Genomic DNA, 24,826 nt, shown 5'->3' with positions numbered 1-24,826 from the left:
GCACTGCCCTTCCACCTCACAGTGCACACGGGGAAACTGAGGCCGAGCAGTGAGGGGCCAGCGCAGGTCACAAGGGCGGGGGACATGGTGGGTAATGGAACCAAGCCTCCTCTCCTTTAGGCTGGGCAGGGAGCTACAGGTCTCACCTGAAAGGGTCTGTGGGATCTTTAGCGTCGCAGACATCCGCGTGGCCGTGGCAGACACAGCGGCCGCCGATGCTGATGTCCTTGATGCTGTAATAGTACTGCGCCCGCCCGGGGAAGTCAGCGGCCGCCCACACCTGCCCCCAGATCCCAACCCCGAGCCCACGCGGCCCCGCCCACACCAGCCCCCAAAGCCCCGCCTGCCTGCTCACCCTGCGGGTGACTGTGGGGTCCCGCAGTGCCTTGCCCATGAGGTGGCCCAGCAGCGTGTTGGTGCGCAGGAAGCGCAGGCGGATGTTGGTGGCTTTGGTGAAATCACGCAGCAGCGGTGAGTAGGAGAAGTTCATGGCCCCTGGGCGCCCGTTCACCAGGGACACCACGATCTGCGGAGGGGCGCGGGTCAGGCGTGGGCGCGGCTCCGGCAGGGACCGCCCGGCCACACCCCCTTCCCGCGCCGCCCCGCCCACCTCGCCATTCTCCAGGGGCACGATCCGCGAATACTCGGTGCTGCAGATGACGTCGTCGTCCCCAGAGATGCGCTCCAGTGTCCGTGGCCCGAACCGCTCCAGGCAGTCCCTCTTGGAGGCTGCGGGAACCGCCGGAGGGTGAGGGCGCAGGGCTCCAGGGAAGCCCTCGGAGGAGGCCCGACGGCAGCGCCCTGCTGCCCTGCGTGCCCGGACTTCCCTGGAGCCTCATGGCCTCAACCGGGAGGCAGCATCCACCACGAGGCAGGAACGCCGCCCACCCTCGAGACCTCGAGGTCTTCAGACTGTGGCACTTGGGAGGCCAGGGGAGCTCCTCAGGAGGGCAAGGCCAGGGCTCAGGCTGCCCCCGCCCCGAGCCCAGATTGCCTTGCCCGTCCCTCTCTCTGCAGAGAACAAGTGTGTCCCCTGGGTGGCCCTTGCCATCCCGATCCTTGGGGGACCATTCCTGACTGTCCTTTATAGGACTGACCGCCCCGCACTCACTCTCGGGCCTTGGAGTTTGGGGGGACACGTGTCTCAGGCCCGCCCAATCGAAGCAGACCCTTCGACATGACTGGTCAAGGTGGCACATGGAATGGCCGGCCAGTGAGCAGGGGTGCAGGGCTCCCGTGCTCTCCTGACCGGGCAGCTAAGCTGGCCGCCTCTGTCACCTCAGGAGCTGCCGGAGCATAAGGCCAGTCCAGAGCAAACCCGGAGATGGCATGAGAGGCTCCTGGTACCGAGGGCCCCTGGACCCAGCCATGCCCGTTTCAGGGACACAAGCCACCAAACCCCCACCAGCCTTCGGGACATGCACCCGACAGCCCTGACCCATGCAGAAGCCGGCGTGAGGGCAGGCCTGCTGTCTGGAGACCCTGAGAGAGCGTGCGGCCCACCCCAGGGGACACCCCTGGCCCCGGGAGACTCACAGGCGAAATACTGCCATGGCTGGTAGGTGTGGCCGAAGTCCGCGGACCGCTCCAGCACCCAGAGGTCTGGCCGAGGTGAGTTGGCAAACTTGATGAGCACGTAGGCCACGTGGAAAACCTGCGGGGCGGTAAGTGTATGGACACCCCTGAGATCCCTTCCATGCCACCTGGAGGGCCAGCCCCACGCCGTGAAGTGGGGCTCACAGTGGACCTCTGTGTGTTTGCCCTCAAGGGCCAGGCACACCCAGGTGAGAGGGCCGGCTGGCTCAGGGAACAGCCCCTCGCTCACTGGCCGGCCCCTGGCCACTGAGGCCTGCGCCAGGACACAGAGGTGACCGGTGGAACCCAGCATTTCCGGAGGGCTCCCTCTTGGGCCTGGGGGTGCCTCAGGGCCCAGCCCCACCCCAGGAGCTTGGAGAGCCCTGCTGTGAGGCTGCACGCAGGTCTGACAGGGACTGGAGTCAGACGGGGCACACGCGGGCAGCCTGTCTCCTGGGCCTGGGCAGTGGGGCTGGGCAAGGCCGAGGCAGGAGCTCATCCCACTGTCCCCAGAGCTCTGGTGGCCAGCCTGGGATGATGGCCAGACAGTGTCCCAAGCTCCCAGGAGCCTGTCCTCCTCGCACAGCAGGCCGGTGAACCCCTGTCCTGGGATGGGGGCCCCCGTCACGGCCTCACCCTGGTCATCGCCCCCATCATCTTCAGAGCCAACTGGGGACCCGCCCATTTCACCCGCTGACCGGCCTGCAGGGGCAGCCAGCACGGAGCAACCAGGGCCCAGCCTCTGCCTGCCGCTGTCAGGAGCCCCCAGTGGGGAGACAGATGAAAACGGGCCCTCCCAAAGCTGGCGCGGGGAAACCCTGCCAACCCAGCCCCGGCCCGTCGGGGGAGCACCTGGCCAGGGAGCAGGGAGGCTGCTCTTCCAGAGGCGTCCAGAACCCCCCAGGGCCCACCTGCTGCTCTCTCCCTGGGTCTCGGCCTGACCTCACTCCCAGGGAGGGGCCCATCCCTCGTCTCTCTTCTCCTCCTGGCCAGAGGTCAGCATCCCTGGATGTCCCTGTGTCCTGTGCCCCTGGGGGCTTGGTGGGGCCCCTCCTTGGCTAACTGCCCCCTGGCCCTGCAGCCTGGCAGGTCTTAGCCTTGGGGACTCCAGCCCCACCTGGCACAGGCCCGAGGAAAGGGCTCTGGGGCCACTGAGAACAGCCCATGGGCTCAGGCAGAAGCACCTGCCCTGCCTGTGGCCTCGATGATGAGTCACCGAGACCCCCGAGAGGGTGGGCACGTGAGCAGAGCGCACATCGGCTGTGCACCCCACACACCTCTGGGGGTAGCGCCCTGGTGCCCACCCAGCCTCAGCTTGCCCTGCGTGGTGACCACGGGGTAGGGATTGTGGTTTCCAGACCTCAACAGCTCTGAGGGCCAGGGAGCCCCTCCCCCATCCCAAAGCCAAAGACGAGACCATCGTCCAGGCTGGTCTCTGTGCGTGAAGTCTGGGCTCCAAGGAAAGCCGGGCAGGGCCAGTGGGAGACCTGGGCACCCACCCTGCACACGGAGAGAGTGGGGGCCCCAGATGAGGGGCAGAGACACAGCTAGTGAGCACACCATACGTGGACAGCGCCTGTGCCCCCGTTGGAGACCCCCGGCCCACACCCCCATGCCAGACCTGCTCACAGGGGCACCCCGAGGTGGGCTCTGAACTGCCCACCAGCCTTGAGGGCAACGTCACGCCTCCGGCCGCCCGCCGTCCCCTCAACGGGGCCCTGCCCAGCCCAGAAGAGCAGGTTTCCTTCTGGTGTCCACTGCTCTGGACTTCTGCCCCAGACCAGCTGGTCTTCGGTCAGCCAGCCAGGCCCCGAGCCTACGGCCACATGGGGGCAGAGCGGGGAAGCCCTCCAGGGCTGCCCAAGGCGCACAGTCACCCCCTACCCCTGGTCAGCCTGAAGCCGCTGTGACGACCCCCTCGAGGGACAGTGGAGGGAGCATGGACACCTCATGGCCCCATCCCTCAGGAGGCCAGCCTGCTAAGAATCCAGGCGTGGCAGGGTGGGTGGGGGGCAGGGGGCATGAGGTCCTGAGACCCTGAGACACGCCCATTCTGAGTCCTGCCCTTCCCGGAAGGCCTGGAGTTTACAGGGAGGGGCCCAAGTCAGGCCAAGAATGGCCTTTCCCTGGGTGCTGGCGGGGAATGAGGGCCTATTCACCCACTGCCAGGCCTTGAGATCATCTTCCACTTTGCCCTGCCCAGTCAGGGGAGGGGCTCAAGCCTCTGGGGGGATGGACCCTACACCCGGCAGGCAACTTGGCCAACTCTCAGGCATTCCAGGGAGCCCTGGGGATCTCAGATGGCCCCTGTGCCAGGAGGGGTCTTCGTGAGAAAGGGGGGCATGGCGGCGTGGGGGGCCTGGGTGTGCAGTGGACGTGGACACAGGCTGCTCTGGGGGCGGCAGCATGGCCCGCATTGAAGGCCCCCAAGGCGATTAAAGCCTCCCGCCGAGCCCCCTGGGGCCCACCCCCGCCTTTCCCTGAGCGAGGCCACCAGGCTGCACCCTCCGCTGGCCAGCTCTGTCCCTCCCCCAGGTCTACGGGCCGGTCGCATTTTTCCCAGCTGAGAGCACTTGCACAAATATTGACTCGGAGATGCTAATCGGGCAGGACACAGGCAGTATGGAAACTTCTGCCCCCAGGCCCGCACGCTGGGTGCACTCCAAGGAAGACCCTTGCCTTCTGTCCATCTGTCCACCTGGTCATCGGGCTGGCACACAGGGGCCCCGGCCCAGGCTGGAGCGACGGGAAGGCATGTGCTCAGCTCTCCCCACCTGTCCCCAACCTGGTCCTGGTTCCCAGGGCCGCACAGCCGCCCTGGGCGTGACTCGGGAGCGAGAGCGGACCCCCGGCCTCCCTGGACACGGCCCTCCCCACGCCGCCCCTGCCCGCTCGGCTCCACTCGGTGCCAACGCCGGCTGACCCCTCCCGCTGCTACAGAATTCTGTGCAAAAGGAAAAAAAGTCTTTTAAAGCAAAAGCCAAACAAAAGCCTCCGGAGTTATTTTTAAATATTAGGCTCTTCTGGGGCAGGCACGTCTCCAGGACAGCAGCCGGACTCGCCTCTCGGCCACGGCTCCCCTGATGGCCCCCACACGCAGCCCGACCTCGGAGGGCCAGGGCTCGCCAGGAGGGGATCCGCCCCATGACCGCCGCCTGGCGGGGGGTGGCAGGGGGCTGCAGAGCCCTGTGGCGAGAGCTGGGGGCCCTGGGTGGGTCCCAGGCCTCAGCGGCTAGATGGTCCTGGGTGGGCGTGGGGCAGTGGGACAAGCACAGAGGAAGTCAGAGACCAGGGCTCAGGGTTCAGGCCCTTTCAAAATGCCGTGAAGCCTCTGAAAGTCTTGAAAGGGAAGAGGCCCGCAGAAGCTGGCAGCCACCTGGCAGGGATGCCGCAGAGGCGCCACCCAGAGCCACTCCGCACACGCTGGTGCCCAGAGGCAGAGGTGGAAGGAGGGGAGCGAACACGGGCGGGGCTGGAGTCAGGAAATTCAGGGAGGGCTAGAGAGGAAATGGGTGCTGCAGACCCCGCGCGGGTCCCTGTAGCCCCAGGGATGGCGGTGCAGGAGGTGACAGCTGGTCGGCAGCCTCCCGGGCGCAGACACCCACGTCCCAGGGATTGGGCTGGGGCTGGAGCCCCTGGGAGCACAAGGTCATCAGGGCCAGCGCACGCCCCCTCTGCCTTGGCCCATCTTGGGGCTGGGGAGCCCTAGGCCAGGCCCTGTGCCCCTGTCTGGGGCAGGAGGGGCCCAGCCCCCGACCGCTGGGCCAGGCGACATGAATCACCAGGCAGCCTGTGACTCAGCCCCGGCCCTGCAGGAAGCCGGGCCCTGTGCCGATTCCCGGGGACGGGCCAGGGTCCCAGGCCGTGGCTGGGCGGCGGCAGGAAGCCCCTCCTAGACGAGGCGTCCGGGCCGGCTCCCCACCCTCCTGGACCCCCCACCCCAGACTGCTGGGCCGGCCCTCGGGGCCCTGTGTGCTGAATCCAGTTGACCCGGCGCACCCAGGTTTGCCCTCTCTGCAGAGACCCCACCTGGAAGCCTCGATAAAGAGGAACGCCGTGGCAGGGGGCCAGCCGGGCAGGCGTGTCTACTCGGGCCCCCAACTGGGTAAATAAGAATGGCCACCCACACAACGGGAGCCTGAAAACAGGCCACATGTGGATGTAACTCCCGGAGTGGAAGAGCCACTGCTGGAAAGAAAAATAAAACGTTGAAATGTAGAGAGGGCAGGTACAGGCCCCAGGGACCCCGACTGCGGGGCCGGGAGCCCAACACACTGGTGTGTGGAGCAGAGCAGGGGGACTTTCAAGGGCTGGGTGGGGGTGGAAGGGCTCCGACGGCTCTGTAGGAGCTCACCAGCTAGAGTGAAGGGCAAATGCCCATGTGGCCCAGCACCTCAACGGAGCTGAGCCTGGGGGGATTCAGAGACACACACCCCCACCGACCACCCAGGGGCTGTCTTGGGCCCCCTGCCTTGAAGGGGGGTTTTTAGGCCCTGCCCCCCCCCATCCTCCCTACAGCCTGGCCCAGGTCAGGCCAGATGGGCAGTCCCAGGCCACAGGAAGTGGACTTTATCCCACGGGGACCCCGACACACAAACAGTTTAGTCTCAGGTGTGAGCTGTATGGCCAGAAACCAACGCCGTGGCATTTGTTTAAAAGCAGACAGAAGGGGCTTCCCTGGTGGCACAGTGGTTAGGAATCCGCCTGCCAATGCAGGGGACACGGGTTCGAGCCCTGGTCCGGGAGGATCCCACATGCCGCGGAGCAACTAAGCCCGTGCGCCACAACTACTGAGCCTGTGTTCTGGAGCCCACGAGCCACAACTACTGAGCCTGCGAGCCACAACTGCTGAGGCCCGTGCGCCTAGAGCCCGTGCTCCACAAGAGAGGCCACTGCAACAAGGGGCCCACACACCGCAGCAAAGAGTAGCCTCCACTCGCCGCAACTAGAGAAAGCCTGCGCAACAAATACCTAACGCAGCCAAAAATAAATAAATTAAATTTAAAAGATAAAAAGCAGACAGAGAACAGAAGCCTTGGGGGCCACCAGAGCCTGGGGGAGTCAGTGTGGGGTGGCGGGGGTGTCTGTGTGTGCCCAGCGTGAGCAGACGAGTGTGCCAGGATGGCCAGGGGACCGAGGACGAACGGCCCCCAGCCCCGGGCACGGGGGGCCCCTCCGGCCCCGCATCCTCCGAGCAAAGCGACAAGCAGAGAGAGGCAGGGTCTCGCGGTTCCCACGAGGAGAGGTGGGGCCTGTGCCGGCCCGAGGACCCTCGGTGGGGAGGCCATCCCGGACGCCCCGCCCTCTCCTCCGCGGGATCCCAGCTCAAGGGGCCACCTCCGGCCCAGCCGCTGCACCTGTCCTGGTTGCCGGGCCCTGCAGCTAGAGCCTAGCCAGCCCAGCCACACTTCCTGCCACTTCCCTCGAGCCACCCGCTGACCCTCCTGGGGCACTGGCCATGTGGCGGAGCGCCCAGCTAGGTCTGGACAGCCAGGCCAGTGACCATGACCTCATAACCCAGAGGACTGGCGGGCACGCCAGGACCAGGAGGCCTGCCCGGGGAGCCCTGAGTGGGCCAGCTTGGAGGGTGTGTGGCCCAGAACCGCGGCGGGCAGGGCGGACCTGCACGGGGCATCCCGGCCGCAAAACGGCCGGCACGTCCGGGACCCTCAGCGCGGCGCCAAGGCCCCAGCAGGTGCTCTCTGCGCCCGCACCTAGAGAAGGGAGCCTGGCCCGGCCAAGCCCGGCCTCTCCTCCACACTGGCTCTGTCTCCCCAGGTGCTGCACACACCCCCACGTGGTGGGGGGCAGCTGACGCCCCCCCCGCCATCCCCCAGGGAGGGCAGACCCCCGACCCTGGCATTTCTAGAGTTCCCCAACCAACACTTTCTGGCCTCACACCCAACTCCCCCAGCCTACGCTCCACCACCAGCCCAGCCCCGCTCTGCACCTCACCCCCTCCGCCTCCGCTGTACCCCCCAACCTGGTCTCCAGGCCACGCCCCTCCAGCCCCAGCCTCTCAGGGCTGGGATAAGGGGCCACCCCGCCCAGGGCACAAGGAGAAAACACAGCTCACGGTCAGCAGGGGATCTGCATTCCTCACCTGCATCTGGGGAATGAGGGCTGCAGCCCGCAGGTGAGGGGCGAGGGCTGCTGGCGAGAGCCCCTCCCCATGGCCAGGCCAGGAAGCGGGCGTCTGGAGAGGGTGGGGGACGCCCCCCAGGGCCAGCCCTAACCCTGCCCAGCTCCTTAAGACCACGGGGCTACGTGGACGGGTGAGGCTCCGCGACGGGGAGCCTGAGGCGGGCAGGACGCAGGAGAGAAGCAAGAACCCACTGTGCCCCCCGGGAGGACAGGCCAGTGTCCCCTCAGTCACCAGCTGCGCAGACTGCCCGCTCTGGAGAACCCCCTTTCCGAGGCGAGCAGCCCGCAAACCTCAGACCTACAGCTCAGTTCTCTCAGGTCTGAGGGTTCCTGGCTGAGACCCACATGGTGAGCAGGGCAACGGCAAAGGCCTAGACCTCGCCACGCCCTTCCCACCAGGTCTCTGCTCCTGGGGCCTGGTTCTCCATCTGCAAAATGGGGGAAGAGGGTCCAACGGCCCTCGGCCCTCACCCACCCTGGAACGGGGAAGGTCAGAACAGGATGAGGTGTGACCGGAAGACAGAGCGAGCAGGCTTCCGAGGCCCCCCACAGGCAGACGCCGCAGGGACCAGGCCCCACCAGCCCTCTGTCCTCCCCAGGGCAGGAAGTCCTCCTGATGCCCAGGGCCAGCCGCCCCATCACCCCGCCCCGCCCTGCCCCGCCCCGCTTTCCCGGGGCATCCGCTCCAGCTCCCAGAACAAAGGCCCCTGGCAGCCGCTGCACTGGGAGTGCCCAGCCCCACTGCCCACTCAGCCCGCTTCCTCACAGAAGCCCCAGCCCCACCCCAAAGCAAGGGAGCCCCCAGGGTTGAACCAGCTTAGCCAGGCCCCTCCCACTCGGCCTCTCTCCCCATCTGCCCCAGGGAGTGTGCTCAGAGGGTCCTGCCCTGCCTGGGGACATCCTCAGTCTGACTGCGGGCCCCAGCTGCTGCCTCACCAGACCTGGGGGCACTTGAGGATACAGACCCCGGGGCCCCTGTGAGGGCCAGCCGGGCAAGTCGGGCCCACTCCTCCAAGACGCCTCCCGCCCAGTGCCCCAGCCTATGCCACCTCCGTCCTCCCCTACCGCCTACCCCAAGTGGGGCTCCTCGGCCGACGCAGGACCTGGTCTCTGTCCCCGACCCCCGTGAGCAGGGCACCCTGAAGGGACCCAGTCGTCGCACAGTGGCCAAGGGAGGAAGGGGCAACAAGCTCCTTTTCCGAAAGGGAAGGCGGTGAACGCGCACGTCTCCCCTGAAATTCCACAGTGGCTCAGAAACGTGCCCCGGAAAGAGCGCTCTCGCCCGCGGAGCTGGAACCTGGGCCCTTCCGCTCCACCCAGCTCTAAAGCACACTGGTGGGCACCCCCCATGCTCACCAGCTCCCACCCCAACCAAGGCTGGCAGCCCCCCGGCCCAACCAAGACGGGGCTTTGGGAAGTCAGTAAAGGGGGAAAGGAAGAGAGGAGGGAGGAGGGAGGGTCGAGTAGATGGAAAGAAGCGTTGGTGGGTGAATGGATGTTAGGTGGATGGGCTGGTGGATGGATGAGTGGATGGGTGGGTGGCAAAAAGGAAGGAAAGATGGGGGGCAGGGAGAGAGAAAGAATGGCTAGGTGGATGGGTGGGTCAATCTCCCCCCCAGACAGGGCTGGAAATGGCCCAGGCCCAGCCTACAGAGTCACTTGAGTCATTTTACATTTGCGTTATCTTACAGTCGGGGGAACTGCGGCTTAGAGGAGCAGGATGTACACAGTGAAACCCTCTCCCCGGCCCAGGCCCAGTCTACAAAGCAGATGTGCCGCCTGCCTCCACCCCGCTGGCCCATTTCCTACATATGGACACCGAGCCTCAGAGGCCACAGAGCCAGGGGGAGCTGAGCGCCATCCGAGCTGCCCCTCGGCCCCATCCACTGCACCTCCTGCTCCGGGCTACCCCGGGGTTGTCATGGAGACCAGGCCACTGTGCGCCCAGCAAGGGCCCTTGCCCTGCCCTAGTCTGGCCAGGCTTGTCCACGGGGGAGGAGGGGCGAGAAGGGCCCAGTAGCTCAGCACAAGTTTCCCCGATTGACCCTGGGGCAGGGGCAGAATGCACTTCCCCCTCCCCCACCCGTGGCAGTGCCAGAGAGAGGGGCACCCGGGGACGGGGACGCACAGGGTTGCTGAGGTCCCTCCCTGCCTCCAGGGGGAAAGAGAGCACAGATGCAGTGAAAGCCCAGGGAGCTGAAGCGAAATCGGCGCAGCCCCACCCAGACCTGGGTCAGGCAGCACCACCAGCCCCAGAGCCGCAGGCAGGGCCCGCGATGGGCAGCCCCTCCAGCCAGGCTCACAGGAGATGCTCCACCACCTCTCCTCCAACGCCCCCAGGATGACAGCGGCATGGAGGCTCAGCAAGGAGCAGAGACCCACCAGGTCACACACCGGGACCGTGGCAAAGCCGGCCTGGACTCAGGCACCTGGACTCACGGGTCTAGAGCTCCTTCCCCGGCCCCATGAACAGGGAAGGGGGTGGAGGCGAGGTCTAGCAGGATCGACCTTGTAACCCAGCTCCCAGGCAGGCCCAGAGCTGTGGCCGCTTCTGGGCTTGGCCTCACCTACCTCCCCCTCCCCCACCCCATCCAAGGAGGCATCGGGACTGTTGGCCCATTTCACAGGCCAGGATACCAAGGCCCGGCGCCTAACAACGTCACATGAGGAGTGGGACGCAGCCCAGGTCCACCAAGGGGGGCTCGTTTGTCACTGGGAAACGCCTGGCTCCCATCCCCCACCCCTGCCTGTGCAGGGGCCTGGGCGGGCACACCTAACCCCTCTTGTCCTCTGCAGCACAGGTATCCTAGGAATGTCCACTTTCTCTGGCCTCCTCTGCATTCCTGGAGCCCCTCCCACTCCCGCCAGTGGAGCCTGGCTCCCTGCAGAGGAATTCCTCAGAGTAAACACCAGGGCTCACAGCATTTCAGCCCCACCTCCTGTTTTCCCCTTAGCGCCCCTCACCCTAACCCTCCACGTGACCTCTGGAAAGCCCCCCATCCGGCGCCCCTCTCTCCCTGTGCACCACGAGGATGCTGAGAAAACAAACGGAAGGTGCCCAGTGCCACGCCTCCGTCTGTACGGGCCTGCCACCAGCAGCCCGTCTGTGCCCAGCCTCTGCCCAGCCTCCCAAGCTCATTCTGGGTGGACACCTCACCTTCTGGTCCTCGCCCCACGGTGAGCCCTTTGGCCAGGGACATAGGGGACAGGCTGCAGAAGGCGAAAAAGGGACTCTACCTGGCCCAGGTCCAGGGTGACGTTGACCTCGTTGTACTCCAGCCCACGCGACAGCGGTGGGCTCTGCCACCAGCGCTCCGTGCCGTCAACGGCGTTGCTCACAGGGTGTGCCCTGTTGCTGCTTGCAGCTGTGCAGATGTCGCAGTACTGGCCCTGTAGGGGAAGGGGCGGTCAGATGGACAAGAAGGGCTGGGACTCCTTACCCCTCTGGTCACCCTCCCACCCCATCACACTGGCCGCACCCCCAATCTGTGGACCCTTGTGCTCCAGTCACTCATTCACCTGGCAAGTACACACTGAGAGCAAATATGATTCTCAACTTGGGATACGGTTCATGTGAGAGATGATCACACCCATTACAGAGGAAACAGGAGAGCAAGGAGGGAGCAGGGCACCCGCTGCAGGTGGGAAAACATGGCGGGCCTCCCTGAGAAGGTGGCATCTGAGGCCTACACCATAAGGGGGCGGGTGTGCTCCAGGCAGAGGGGCTGGCTGTGCAAAGGCCCTGGGGCAGGAAGAGCAAACAAGGAGTAAACAGCAAGAAAGCCAATGTAGCTGGAGCTGAGGGGGTAAGAGCCCGGTCAAGGGGCAAGTCACACGTTTCTCGCCCACCCCCGCCCCTCAACCACCAGCCACTGCAGGGGGCTTCAGAAGGGCTCTTGCAGGATGGGGCCTGGGGGGGACCTAAAGAGAAAGGAAGGTGGGGCTACAGCCAGAAGGCCCAGGCCCCATGTGAGCCCCTCCCGACCTCCACCAGCTCATCATCCCCCAAACCTCTCCACCAGGCTCTCACCCAGGCCCATCTGGATTAGGGTCTCCAGACAGGCGGAGTTAAGCCATCTCAGCGGCCTGTGGGGACAGGCCCCAGAGTGGAGGCACGCGGGCAGCCAGCAGACGAGGCCTGGACCTCCTGGCTCTGCCACTTCCGAGCCCTGGGACCGGGCCAGGTCACGGCAGCCTCAGCGCCCCGGGGTGAAGAGTGGGGGCGATGCTGGCACCTGCCTCGGCCACTGTAGGGCTGACGGATCCCACACGGGGCCTGGCAGCTGCTTCTGTCATGGCCCAGCCCCCTGCCGGGGCCCTGCCCTCTGAGAGGAGAGAGGGGGCTCCCAGCATCATCCTGGCCTGCTGTCCCCATGGCAGAGGAGTAGGCGCTGGAAGCTTCGGGGGCGGGGGCAGAGGCAGAGCTGGGCCCTGGCTGCTGGCCCAGGGGAGGCCCAACCTCCCACCCCAGAGGAAACCAGACCTGCTGTCCCTCTGCACACAAAGGCAGCCCTCGGAGACTTGGCATTGTCTGAGGCCCAGAGAGGCCACGTCTGGGAAACGCGGCCACTCCACCCCTCCCAGCCTCCCAGGGGGCCAGACCTTGTCCTAGGAGTCAGAGGTGGGAGCGTGGGAGATGCCCTGCCCCACTCCCAGGCCCGGCAGCCACAGAGGGCCCCCAAGCCTCCACACACGCATGGCGCGGACACGTGTGCTCCTGGCTTCCACGGTGCGCCCGGGATGGAGAGACCACGAGGCAGCAGACTCAGGCACCGAGCCTCCCACCCAGGGGCTCCCAGGACCCCTCGTGCTGGGCGCTTTGGCTGACCCCATCTCTACCCTGCTCCTGCCTGGGGCCTTGGCACCCTGATCTCTTGTCCTCCAGCTCAGCTGTCACCTCCTCAGCAGAGCCCCAGAGCTCCAGACCACAACTCCCATCACTGCACTTTATTTATTCTACCGCGGGAGACGTGGAATCGTCTGGCTATTAGCAATTCTCCATTTACTGCCTCCTGGGGGGCGGGGGGAGGCGCACCTGCCTCGTTCTTAACTGTGTCCCTGAGGCCACCACCCAGAGGTGCCACGCCGAGGGGCTGGAGCAATGGAGGACACCCAGAAAAGGGGTACCATCTGTGCAGGCCATACTACCAGCTCAAACGCTGAACCCCAAACTGGAACCCGGGCTCCGGCTCCCAGACCTGTGGGAGCGGCCAGAGGGTGAGCAGAGGAGGGGCTCAGAGAGGCTCACCGAGAGCGCTAAGCACGTGCGTGGGGGCTGTCTGGGGCCTGGCGGAGCTGGGGGCCTTCTCAGAGGTGGTGGGTAGGGCCATCTGGCTGGGGTGGGCCTTCCAAAGAAGGCTCCCTTGGTCAAGGGAGCCAAGGGACGTGTCTGCTCATGTCCACCCAGAGAATCAGGGGAAGATGACGACTCTACTGCCCATGTGGCCGCAGCGGGACTGCTCGGTGACGTGGTCGCTGCCGACCTCTCTGCCTGGCGGATGGGGCTGGGGAAAGCAGCCTCTCTCCGCCCCTCTGCTGCAGAGGGTCCTGCCAGGAACAGAGCAAGGAAGCAAGGAGCAGTGATAAGGACTTCCCCTCCCAGTGAGTCACCACGCCGGCAGCCGAGCCCCCGACTTCCCCTGCGGGGCTGGGCCAGCACGGAATTCCTCCGATGCCCACCTGAAGTCGCAGGGCCAGACTCCCAAGGAGCCCTCTGCCTGCCCTAGCTGCCCCGATGCCCATGAGGGCTCACCCCACACCCCAGGTGGCATGACCCCGGCCAGCTTCTGTCCTATCTCCCCCAGGGGGCCCTGGGAGCTGCTGGCCTGCAGCCTTGGGCCCACGTCCTCCCTGACCCACCCACAAGACTGGGCTCTTGGGACAGAGAGGTGCGCCTGGCCACTCAGCTCCAGCGTCTGTGGGCAAGGCCCAAACACCAACCCAACAGGAAGCCAGGGCGGTGAGCAGATCCCATTCCCCAAGAGGACAGGGCAGAGGCTCCAGTGGGTCCAGCAACTTGACTAAGGTCGGCCTTCAGCCTTTCCCGCTGGCCTTTCTGCCCTGGCAGCCTCAGCAGAGGGGTGCGATGGCTGAGCGCTGCAGAGCTTCAAAGAGAGGCTTCAGCTCCAACTTGCCAGACTGGGAGCTGCGAGGGCAGGGCTGAAGCGCTCACTCAGGGCCCCCTCGCTTGCCATGCACAGCCACTGCCACTTGCCAAGTGGTCACTGTGTGACGGACAGCTTCCCCAGCCCTTCAGGCCAAGCTCACAACTTCGGGTGAGGCCGGCCCTCGTGTTGTTCCTTTTACAGATGAGGAGCCTGAGGCTGGGGGGGGAGCCACACAGCTAAGGAGAAGGCCTTTGACCCCAGGCCACCAGCTCCTGTGCGGCTCCTTTAAGCACCAGGAGGTGGTAATAAATGACCCCTCCCTCAGGGATCCACGCAGCTGCCCCTCCTCAAGGGCCTGGGCCAGGCAGCACAGGTGGGCAACAGGGCGCCTCTCCCCAACAGGGAGATGGCTTGGAGCCTGGGCTGATTAACTGCGGAATCCCAGCTGAGCATCTAGGCGGGCGGGGGGGGGGGGGGGGGCCAGGGCTGGCCAGGCCCTCTGAGCAGCTTTGGAGACCCCCCCCCAAGCGCCTCTCCTCCACCTGTCCCCTTTGATGTCACCCAGAAGCGCTAAGGGCCCGTGCTGGGGTCTCAGGTCACCCCGCTCACCCCAGCCAGATCCTGGTCTGGCTTTGGGGCTTCACAGGCCTGAGTTCCCCACCTGAAACGTGGGCTTGAGACCTCCTGCTCAGCTGTACAGGGCGTTGAGGAGATCATGGGTCCAGGAACCGGCGGGAGGTGACATTTCTGTCCCGGATGGCTCTGCTGCACCAGGGCCCCCTCGTACTCCTCCCTCCCTGGGGGGTGGGGTGGGGCAGGCGGCAGGGAAGGGGCCCCAGCTGAGGCTCCCTCATTCATCACCCACCCCATCACTCTACTCTCCAACTACCTCCTCCCTCCCCCAGCCTCTCCTACCGGAAAGGTGGCAGCAAGTCCCCGGAGGCTGAGGCTCAGGTTACAACAGCCTTGGGGCCCCCAGACTCTCCCTCAGGTTTGGCAGGGGTGGGAGGATGGGCCTAGCACGGGGTGGCAGGGAGCCTCTGGGGCAGACCCTATCGCCCCAGGCAGAGCGGCAGCCGGTCTGTGTTCCCATCCTCAGTTAAAAGTCCCTCCGTTTGTCCCCCTCCCACCTTGAGGGTCCCACCGACTCCCCAGACCCGCGGGAGCGAGAGCTCTGTCTGGCCCCTCCCGCCCCATCCCCGTCCCATCCCGTCGCCAGCAGGTTCCAGCCTGTCCCGGGGGAAGGCGGAGTGGTCCGCCCCCATCCCACAGGCAGCCGGCCGGGGAGGCCAAGTCCCGCCCTCGCCGGGATCCCAGGACTTGGGGCCGCCGGGGACCAGGCACCAGCCCCTCCCCTCCGGCCAGCCGCCGCCGCCGAACTCGAGCGGTGCCGGCCGCGCCCGGGTCCGCTGCGTGCCGCCTTCCCTGGGACACGCGCACTTCTCTGGCTGAGCCCGAAGGGCCGAGTTGGGGTCCCTTCCGTCCGCCGAAAGGCGGAAACGGGGCGTAGGGACGGGCGGCGGGGGCCGCGGTCCGTACCTGGCTTCTCCGCGGCCCCTGGGGCTCCTCACCGAGTCGGGCTGGAGTTCCGGAGTCCGAGCCCGGTGCGTGCCCCGCGCCGGCGTCCCCGCCACCCCGGCCTGGCCCGCCCGCCCCGCGGCCCGCGCTCACCTGGATGGTCTGGTTGGGGTCCCCGCCGGCCACGGGGCCCCCCACCAACTTGCAGTAGAGGTCCTCGGTGGGGCGCGGGGCGCCGCGCGTCGGGGCCTCCTCGCCGCAGGTGGCGGAGGCGGCGATGCGGACGCCCTCCGCCAGGTTGAAGTAGGGCGGGTGCAGGCTGAAGCCGCTGCCCGCTGCCTCCCGCGCCCGCACCGCGCCCAGCAGCGCCAGCCCGGCCAGCAGCAGCGGCGCGGGGCCCCGGGAACCGCGGGGCCGCGCGCCCGGCTTCGCCATCTTCCAGCTCCGGGGACCGCGAGCGAGGCTGGAGCCTGGCGGGTCTGCAGCGCGGCGCCCGGCCCGGCTCGACTCGGCTCGCTCCGCCCGCGGACGTCAGGCCCCGCCCCGGCCCGCCTGGGCGCCCGAGCCCCGCGCCCCGGGGAGGGGGCGGGGGAGGCCGGGGGGAGGGGCTGCCGGCCGCCTTAACCCTTGGGACCCCGGTCCGGCCGGCCTCTCGGAAGGGACACCTGCTGGCCCCGGGCCGGGCCGTGGGAACGCGACGCCGCGGCGGCCCCCGGGGCGTGGCTCCCGGTCCCAAGCGGCCCCCTCGCGCCCTCGGGCACCCAGGCCCCGGGCGCGCCGGCCCGCTCTTCCCCGTCCAGCGGCTCCGCTCTTTGTTTCCCTAACTTCGGGCACCTCTCGGCGGCCGAGCGCCCCCGGCGGCCCCGGGTCAGGTGCCGCGGCCGGGAGTCAGGCACGCTCGCTCCGGGTCCAGCCCCGGCATCTGCCCCATCCACGGCCCGGCCCGGCCCCACCCGCAACCCCAGAACCGGCAGAGCGACCCGAGCGACCGCGGCCTGGGAGTCCGATCGCTGGGGTCCCCCCGGGATTGAGGGGGTGAACTCCGGAGCGCAGCGCTGCCTCTCCCGGCCTGTTTTTGGTTTTTCACCCCTCATACTGGCCCCCATATCTGCCCCATCCAGCAGGTGTGTGGGAAGGTGCTCTCCGTCAGCTGGGAGTGGCGGTAGTAGCGAGGGAATCTGATCTGCCGAGGGACAGGGAGACCCTGATTAGGGACTCCATGCCTTTCTGGGGGGGCCATGTCAGATTCCATCCCACCCGACCCCCGGCTACCCAGGGTTTGGCTCAAAAATACTCTAAAATAGGGAGGTGTATCAGGAGGGACTGGCCCCATGGGGCCCCTGCAGTGAAGGGAGGATGCCCAGGGCTCCGCCGGTGCCAGGAAGGCTGCCTGTGAAGGAGGACATCTATTGAGCACCTGCGGGGGCTGGGGCTGCAGGGCCAGGTGGGCGCTAACCCTTGTGCCTGGGGATTCCCTGCTTTGGGGCACTGTGGACCCCACTATCTCTGTCTGCCAGTGGAACCCTCCTGCTCAGGGCAGGCACTCAAGGACGCTGGGGAAATGGGGTTGGACGTAGAGGCCTGACTCAGGATTGTGTCCCAGCTGATTCTGCGTTTGGGTGGCTTCGGCCACTGGGTCTCCTCCCCTCCAGCTCCTGGCCCAGATCGGCCTCAAGGGAAGCCCTGATGGGGCAGCTCCCTCCGGGTCTATGAGCCAGGCCAGCTGGGTGTCTGTCCCACTTGAGACCCCCTGGACAGTCCTGGGGGGCCGAGTAAATGTGTGGGTGGCAGCCAGCTGGTCCTGGTGGGAGCTCTGCCCCAGCAGCTGTTCCCGGAAGGTTGCGCCACTAGCCACATCTTCCTGGCTGTCCCCTGGCCTCCTGTGAATCTGACTCCCAAGGGGCTGGAGTGCCGCTTCTCTAGGAGTTGAGAAACAGGCAGCAGGATGACCCTCCCTCTTCTCTCCCCTCTCACCTCCCCTCTCCCCTCTCCTCTCCCCCTACTCCCAGGAAATTCCGTAACTCCACCTGGGGGAGGGGGAGGAGAGGTGGTTCCCCGTCGGAGAGGCTCTGGGTGGGGGAGGGGCTGGCCTAGATGGTGGGGGAGGGGCGACAGGCCATGCTGGAATCCTGAGTCCCCCACGCAGACGGGCCAGCTCACCAGCTAATTTATGATCCCGTGGGAGGAGCAGCCGGAGAGCCGCCTCTGGGCAGTAGCAGGGTTTCCAGATGGGGGATTTGACCTGACCCCGCCCCACCCTCCCTACTGCCCAGAGGTCCCCTGTCACGCACATCACAGCAGAGCACTTTGGCCCCCGGCACCCCCTTGACAGCTGGGGACCTGTCAGCCTGGGGACTGGGGCTGGCAACCTCCCACCCTCCACCCCCCCAGGTCGGCTTCCCAACCCCCGTGGAGGGACCAGCGGTTAGAGGTGAGGGGTGGGAGCCCTCTGAGCCTCCTAGGGGCCAGTCATCCGCCATCCAAGAGCAGGCGGGAGGGAGGGGCGGGAGGGGCCGCCGCCCGAGAATGCGCCCAGCACGGGGAGGGTTAATCCTGGCCGAGCTGCTTCCAGGCAGACAGCTGCCCCAGAGCAACTGGTGGCCCGGGCCTGGGGGGAGGGGGTGGGTGAAGTGGGCAGAGGAGAATGTGGTGAAAGGGGCTGGGCGAGGTGCCCACTCTGCCCACACCTGGTGCCAGCTTATGCGTCCCAGCTGGGGCAGGAGTGGGCGGCATGGAGGATGGAGGTGTTACTCCCGTCGGGCTACACACTGACCTCTTGGCCGGTGGTGGTTCTAGGGGAAGGTCGTCAGCGGGGCTGGGGGCGGGAGACCCATTTCCCGCCTCACATTTCCAGCCAGTCATTTCCAAATGGCCTAGCGAGTGCATCTCCCATCTTGCTCTGACTCCTGGGCCACCCAGCTGCCTTTCCTACTTATGAATTCGGAAACTGGTGGTCAGTTTCCGACGTCGGGGGGTCAGTCAAGAGCGTGTGGTTAGCAAGGGAGAGGGAGTTGGACTGGCATTCATTTTCTCCTCTCGCACGTGTTGGGCCCCTTTTGGGTATGGGGCCCTGAGGTAGTGCCCCCCACCCCCCAAGCAGGCTGCCCTGCCCCAGCCTCTGTCCTAAATCCAGGAGAGAGATGGTCAGTCCTGGGAGGTGGGAGGTGGGTAGTGGGTGGGGGTCAGCTCATGGGGGAGGGCCGTGGAGGCAGCCTGACCGCCTCTGTCCTACTAGGCTCTGGACGTGCCCCGAGGGCAGACCCCAGACCCAGAGCCCCTCCCCACCCAGCCCCAGGGTAACAGAAGCCCTGGGACCCGGGGGAGGTCGGGCACAGGTGGCAGCCTGAGTGGGGAAGAGGTGCTCCTGGACCTAGGTAGGGGGTCTGGCCAATTCCTCCTGAGCCCAGGGGTATGGCCTCTGCCATGTGGCCTGGGCCAGGGGAGCCTGCCCTCAGGACAGTGGCCCTCACCTGAGCCACTGCCCCGACTCCTACGGCATCCCCAGGAGCCCCTGCTCAGCCCCATCTGTGGGGCAGCTGTGGGGACCAGCAGGCCAGGCCATGGGCACACCTGCCTCAGCCCGAGCCGCAACTGTAACCTCTCGGGGAGCAGCTGCGTGGGGCGCCCCTCACTGCACTCAAGCCTTGTCATCGCGTCACAATCATAACCGATGGCTGTGCCTGACCGCCTGTTCCGGAGCCCCCTCTCTTGGGAGAAGCTGCACTGTGGAAGTGGGTCCGCGCAGCCGCGTGGGAGGAAGAAGCCCCGAGCTCTCTGCTCGTGACTGGGAGGGTTTGTCTCGGCAGGAAGAGGTTTCAGGAGAGGCTAGGCTGTGGTTTGGAATATCTGAGGCCGCGTTTCCCTCCCCCAGGGCTGCTCTGATACCTTCCAGGGAGCCCAGCTGGTGAGAACATGTCCGCCATCCGTCCATCCACAGGGCAGGCAGCAAGGCTGATGCTGGGGGCCCTGGCAGCCCGGGTCCAGCCCAGTCCTGCGGAGGGGAGGACGCAGCCCAGCTGGGCGCCCTGAGGACTCGCAGCTGAGAGGAGGGCTCGTTAGAAGGTTGTAAACCCACCTGGTCTGGGGCCGGGAGAGTTCCGGGGCCTCTGGGCCATTGCTCAGCCCAGAACTCTCCCCTGGCCTTGGGCTGGCATGGTCCCCTGGAAGGGCTGGAGGCCAGAGGGCAGAGGACAGGCCTCGATGAGCTGAACGCGCACCAGAAGGCTGGGGCCAGGCTGGAGCCCCAGCATTCCCGGCGGAGGAGGGTCTGGGGCCAGGCCCCTTGATGCTCCTGAAGGAGCAGCGTCTCCCCGCTGCCTGTGGCCCCAGCTGGGCCACCTCTGGGCCCTTCCAGGCCTCTAGGGCATGAGCTCTGGGGAAGCTTGGAGGCCACCAGGTTTTGCGTTGACCCCAACGAGGAGTGGACGGCTTTGACCCCATGCTGCCCAGCCAAGGGCCCCCCTCTGGGAACCTTCTGAGCCTGGAGCTCCGGAGGGTCCACCTCTGCCTGCTGTGTGCCCAGCTCATAGGCCAGCCCCCAGGGTGCCCACTGCAGGCCTGAGCCTCGGGTGTCCTGATGGGGGGGCTTTATACTGGAGGGGGCACAGACAGGCTTAGGTGTGCCCAGTGCCACGAGACGCAGGCTGGCCAGCCCCCCGGGTCCTGGGCTCTCCACGGAGGTTCCCCAAAGCTCCTGTCTCCCACTCAGCTCACCTCCTTCCCAACTGGTGTCCTAGGCAGGCAGGCCTGGCCCTATAGAAAGCACAGGAACCCAGGATGCTCAGACATGTGGGGCTTCATGACTCCCCATGGGGTGGTCAGCATGCTGTCCATGAGCAGAGAGCCCTGACCGGCCAGGAGCCCAGAGTCCAGCTCCCGCTGAGTGTAGGGGAAGCCCCGCCCCGCTGACATGGGGACGCCAGGTTTTGCGAAGTACACCACAAGCTGGAAGGAATCCGGCCGGTCACCTTGTGGGCTGGAACCCTTGCAGTAAGAGCTACGGGTGCTGGGTGGCTGCTGGGGCTGGGCGCTGGCTGGTACACGTGTCTCACCCCATCTCCTCCCAGGCCAAACTGGCTTCTGCTTGTTTTAGGGTAACAGCCAGGCGCCTCACCGCAGCTCCCTGGGCCCTGTGGGGCCTCTCAACTACACCCCGCCTGTCTGGCCAGTTAGCAGAGCCTCCAGCCTTCCCTCCCCCTCTATCTCATGGGGACTTTGGCCTTATTCCCTCTGCGCAGGACACAACAGAGCCCCTGCCCCTTTGTTTGACCACCTGGGCCTCTAGGCACCGCCCCAGAGAGCCATCAGGTATGCGCCTGGCCTGCTTTCTCAGGTGCGTTCATTTTATTAAATCCAATCCCACCTGTGTCCTGCCTTTCCCTAGCCCCAGGCCTGGCGAAGAGGAGGTGCCCAGAGAGTGCCCACTGCTCGAGGGAATGGCCTCTGGGGTTCACCCCCCGCAGGTCCATCCAGGCTGTGAAGGGCCCTGTGACTTTGGGAGGCGTTTGGAGGAAACCTCGGGTTCCCAGGAGAAGCCTCCCCGGCTGTGCCCCAGGGCCCCTTCCCAGCCCAGGGTCTGTGAGCTGGAAGGAGAGGCAGCGCCTGCTGGGGAAGGGGGTGTAGGGAGGGGCTGCCAACTGTGATGCGCCCAGGTGTCTGCATCCCTGCAAGACATCACTCCCCTCCCTGGCTCACCGGGCACCCCCAACCCGGCCCTGGGCTTGAGGGGCAAATCTCAGCAGCACATCTCAGGCCCCAGCCTCAGCGGAGGGGGTGGACCGGGTAGGGGGCCCTAGGAACCCCCGGGGAGGGGGCCTGGGACCTCCCTGGAGATCCAACCATCTCCAGAGAGCGAAGGGAGGGGATGGTTCAGTAGTGAGGTTGCTCTTAGGACCCCAGACCCAGGCACCTCCCTTGAGGAAGGGCACCATCAGGGCACCTGCCAGCACCTTGCTGGGGTGTGAAATTGGGGGTCCGGGCTTCCTGATCGCGGATGTGTGGTGGGGAGCACGTGGGGTGACCCTGGAAGACGGTAACGACATTGCATCAACCACGGCATCCTCCACGCGGGACTGCAGCGCGCACATCGGACACCCATGGGGCCAACATTTCTGCAGTGTCATTTTTTTATCCTACTTGACCTTTGGCCCCTAGTACTCCCCCACCCCCATGCTCACCACCTCCCTGCTCTGTACTCCGGACTGGGCAGCCCTGAGGGGGAAACAGGTGAGGGGCGGGGGGGGGGGTGCCCAGCACAGAGGGAGGGGTGGCACCTGCGGGCCTGGGTCGCCCCTGCCCTCCTCCTTCACAGGACCCATCTCCAGCAGGCCCCTTCCCCTGCCTCGGTCCCTGGGGCCTGGCCAAATGGTTCCCGCGGGGTGAGAGCTCTGCAGCTTCTCCAAGAGGTACCCACAGACAGCCTTATATGGCCAGGAGGACTCACTGCCCAGGCGGAATCTGATCCCACGGGAAGGGCAGGGGTGCGGGGCGGTGCCCCGGGCCAGAGCAGGCCCACACGGGGAGTGGCTGGAATGGCCGCAGCCTCCTGGGCCCACAGTCCCCTAAAGGGAGCCACGTCAGTCCGAGCCCCTCGCCAGCTCTGGGGCATCTGGTTGGGGGCCCTGTGATGAACCACGGGGGCTTGCCGCCCCGGCAAGAGCCATGAGATTCGAGGGCAGCCTGCCCTGCCCAGCACCACCCAAACCGCACCAGGTACGGCCCTCTCCCTGCCTGTGGGGCTTAAGGCCAGCAGCCCCTGCTCTGCCCTTGACCAGCCAGGCCACTGGCCCTCAGCAAGTGGCCTCCTCCTCCCGGGCGGCCCCCGCCACCCAGAGCAGCACCGGGGTCCCTGTGCCACACCCGGGCCCCGCTGGGACTCAGCCCCCCGCCTTGACTCCGCTCCCCAGCCCTCTTCCTCTCCCTCCAGCACCCCTACCTTTCTCTCTTCTGACTCTCTCCTCTGGGCTTCTCATTCTCTGGTTACCCTCTCTCTGGCTCTGTCCCTCTGTCTCCCTACCTCTGTCTGTCTGTCTGGGTCTCTCGGTGTCTCTGTCTCTCTTCCTGCCATCTGCTGCCCTAGATCTGCTGAGCTCCGCTACTCTGGGCAGCCCTAGGGCACCCCTCCTCCGTGTCTCCTGGGGCCTTTGGAGAAGGATTTGCAGCAGTGGTGGTGGCAGAGCCACTGCCTGCCTGCCAGGCCCGTCTGCCCACCTGGGAAGCTCTGGCCGCAGGGTTCCAGTGGCCCTTGCAGGCTGGGCTGGGGAGTGGGCCGGCTGGGGATGACACAGCTCTCCTGGGCTTCTGAGTTGCCACACGGCCCTGGGACACGGCAAGTGGAGGTGGAGTCTACCTCGTCCAGGGGGGCACCACAGTCCACTGCCTGCACGTCGGGGCTGCGGCCCGGGGAGGCCCCAGGCCACGGGCAGAGGGGGACAAGGGCCCACATGGCGCTGGGTGCAGCCACTCCTCAGGCCAGCGTGGGAGGGCAGGGACTCTTGTCACCCGGCTGTTCAGGTGAGCAGAGGAGGCGGGGTGGGCCCAGATGACCCTCTGTGCCTCCCCCGAGCCAAAGGCCCGAGGACAGCGTGGGGGCCCCTGGCCCTTGCCACGTGTGCGCATCTTACCGGCAGGCTCTCGGGGAAACTGAGGCTCGGGTGGTGCTGTGGCCCAGGAAGGGTGAGGCTACAGGGTGAGGGGTTGACAGCTGTCTGTCTGTCCAGGATGTGCTCCAACGGGATGCGGTAGAAGGGCAAGGGCTGCCAGGCCGCCAGGGCCGGGTTGCAGCAGGAGGCCTGGGGCAGCACCTGCCCTGTCCGTCCTCTGTGGTCCAGACTGGCACATCCCCTGGGCTGGCAGGAGCCTGCGACATCTTCCCCAGCGCTGAGCGGGAGGGGGTGAGCTGGGGCCCTGGGGAGCCCTGGCCTGGACGCTGCCCGGGGGTTGAGAGCCACCCACTCTGGGGCCCCCAGCTGTGACAAGGGGTCGCTCCTCTCTCCGTCACCTCAGGTGGCCTGTGTGCCTCTGCTGGAGACTCTCCAGGGCCCCCGGCCCCGCCCCTGCAGCTTCCAAGGCCGTCAAGCTGCCTCTCGCCCCCTTGTTGCCCCCAGCGTTCCAGCCTCACTGGCCTCCTTACAAAGTCTAAGTGCCCCCTCGCATCACAGGACCTTTGCACGACCCATACCTTCCACCAGGAATCTTCTCCCACCCAGCTCTGGGCCACCCTACGGAGCCCAGCTCCGGGCGTACATTCTTCCTTCCTTCATTCAATGACTATTTAATATTTTTATTTATTTCATTTCACTATCTTATTATTTATTTTATGTCCTGAGCCCCGTGCCAAGCAGGTGCTGGGCAGTTGTGACTGGATGCTGGGACACCTGTGCCCCATGGCCTTCACACTGGCCTGGAGGCCCCGGAGGGGGGAGGGCCGGCTGACAGGGAGAGGGCTCAGCGCCCAGGGCCCTGCTTCTCTCGTGCGGCCTGAGGGCCACAGCGCAGAGTGAAAACATCAGACAGTAACAAGTGCGGGCCAGGATGAAGGAAGTCGGGTCCCCTACGCTGCCGGCGGGACGCAGACGGTGCGCCTGTGGACCTAGTGTGGTGCTTCCTGAGAGGAAACGCGGCGTCCCCCCGGGGGTCCACACCCCTACTTCTGGGGGTGCATCCACAGCGATCCCGTGCACAACGTCTGTGGCGGCGCTTTCCATAGCAGCCAAAAGGCGGAAGCAGCCCAGATGCCCATCAGTGGGCGAGCGGGAGTGAGCTGCTCCACACCCACCGCAGCTCTGAGCCTGGCAGGCGGACTCTTTGAAGAAGCCGCTGGAACCGGGAGCCGGCAGTTCGGGGTGCGCCTGGGCCACAAGGCTCGCTGAGCAGGCAGAGCGCAGCGGAGGCGGGAGCGGGTGACGGCAGGTGGAGATGGCCGAGGCAGGGCTGCCTCTGGGTGCCGGACCGCTCCCATCACACAGCCAGCTCGTCCCGTGCTTCCCGTGAGCGCTGGGGAGGCGCAGGCCCGTGTTTAGGGCTGCGGGGAGCCCAAGACACTCAACCCTAAACGGGAGACTGACTCACCCTGTCTCCCCCGAGCGTCCACGGGGCCCTGGGTCACATGCAGCTCAGCCTGCAGGCTCGTGCCTCGGGGCCTGACCGCGAAACCCGCCAAGTACTGGGGCTCCCCCAGGGCCACCAGTGCTTCAGATGCAAGTGACACCCAACCACCTCCGTCTCCTGTCACCCCAATTTCATAAAAGGAGGGCTTGAGAGTATGGAAAGGTGGGGCCGCGGAGGGACCACCGGTTGGGCCCCGTCCCACCGCCCAGGGCTCCGTTCTGGCGGTCCCCTCCAGGACCCCCGCTGGGGGCTCCCCCTGCCGGTGTGGAGAGGTAGGGACGGTGGGTGGGCTCAGCTCCAGGCCTCTGTTTGCCTCAAGTTTCAACATTTACAAAACATTGGTCCTCAGCTCTCCTGGGGAGATATTTCCTAGA

General features: G+C 66.4%; 1 protein-coding gene across 1 annotated transcript in view; it reads right to left on the bottom strand.

Moving 5' to 3' along the window:
• Window positions 1–15,829, bottom strand: part of LAMA5 (laminin subunit alpha 5) — a 52,882-nt gene extending 37,053 nt beyond the window's left edge. Inside the window, exons 1-6 of the mRNA XM_060033298.2 lie at window positions 15,498–15,829; window positions 10,957–11,109; window positions 1,537–1,654; window positions 611–729; window positions 356–526; window positions 147–244 (exon numbers count right to left, since the gene is read on the bottom strand). Of these exons, the coding sequence (XP_059889281.1) occupies window positions 147–244; window positions 356–526; window positions 611–729; window positions 1,537–1,654; window positions 10,957–11,109; window positions 15,498–15,779 (941 nt within the window). The 5' untranslated portion in view covers window positions 15,780–15,829. The remainder of the gene's footprint in view (window positions 1–146; window positions 245–355; window positions 527–610; window positions 730–1,536; window positions 1,655–10,956; window positions 11,110–15,497) is intronic.
• Between the last annotated feature and the right edge of the window lie 8,997 nt (window positions 15,830–24,826).

Source organism: Delphinus delphis, chromosome 15 (assembly GCF_949987515.2).
Source record: "Delphinus delphis chromosome 15, mDelDel1.2, whole genome shotgun sequence".
NCBI lineage: Eukaryota > Metazoa > Chordata > Mammalia > Artiodactyla > Delphinidae > Delphinus > Delphinus delphis.
The sequence above is the reverse complement of the archived record's forward strand: the minus strand, read 5'-3'. Positions and strand labels throughout refer to the sequence as shown.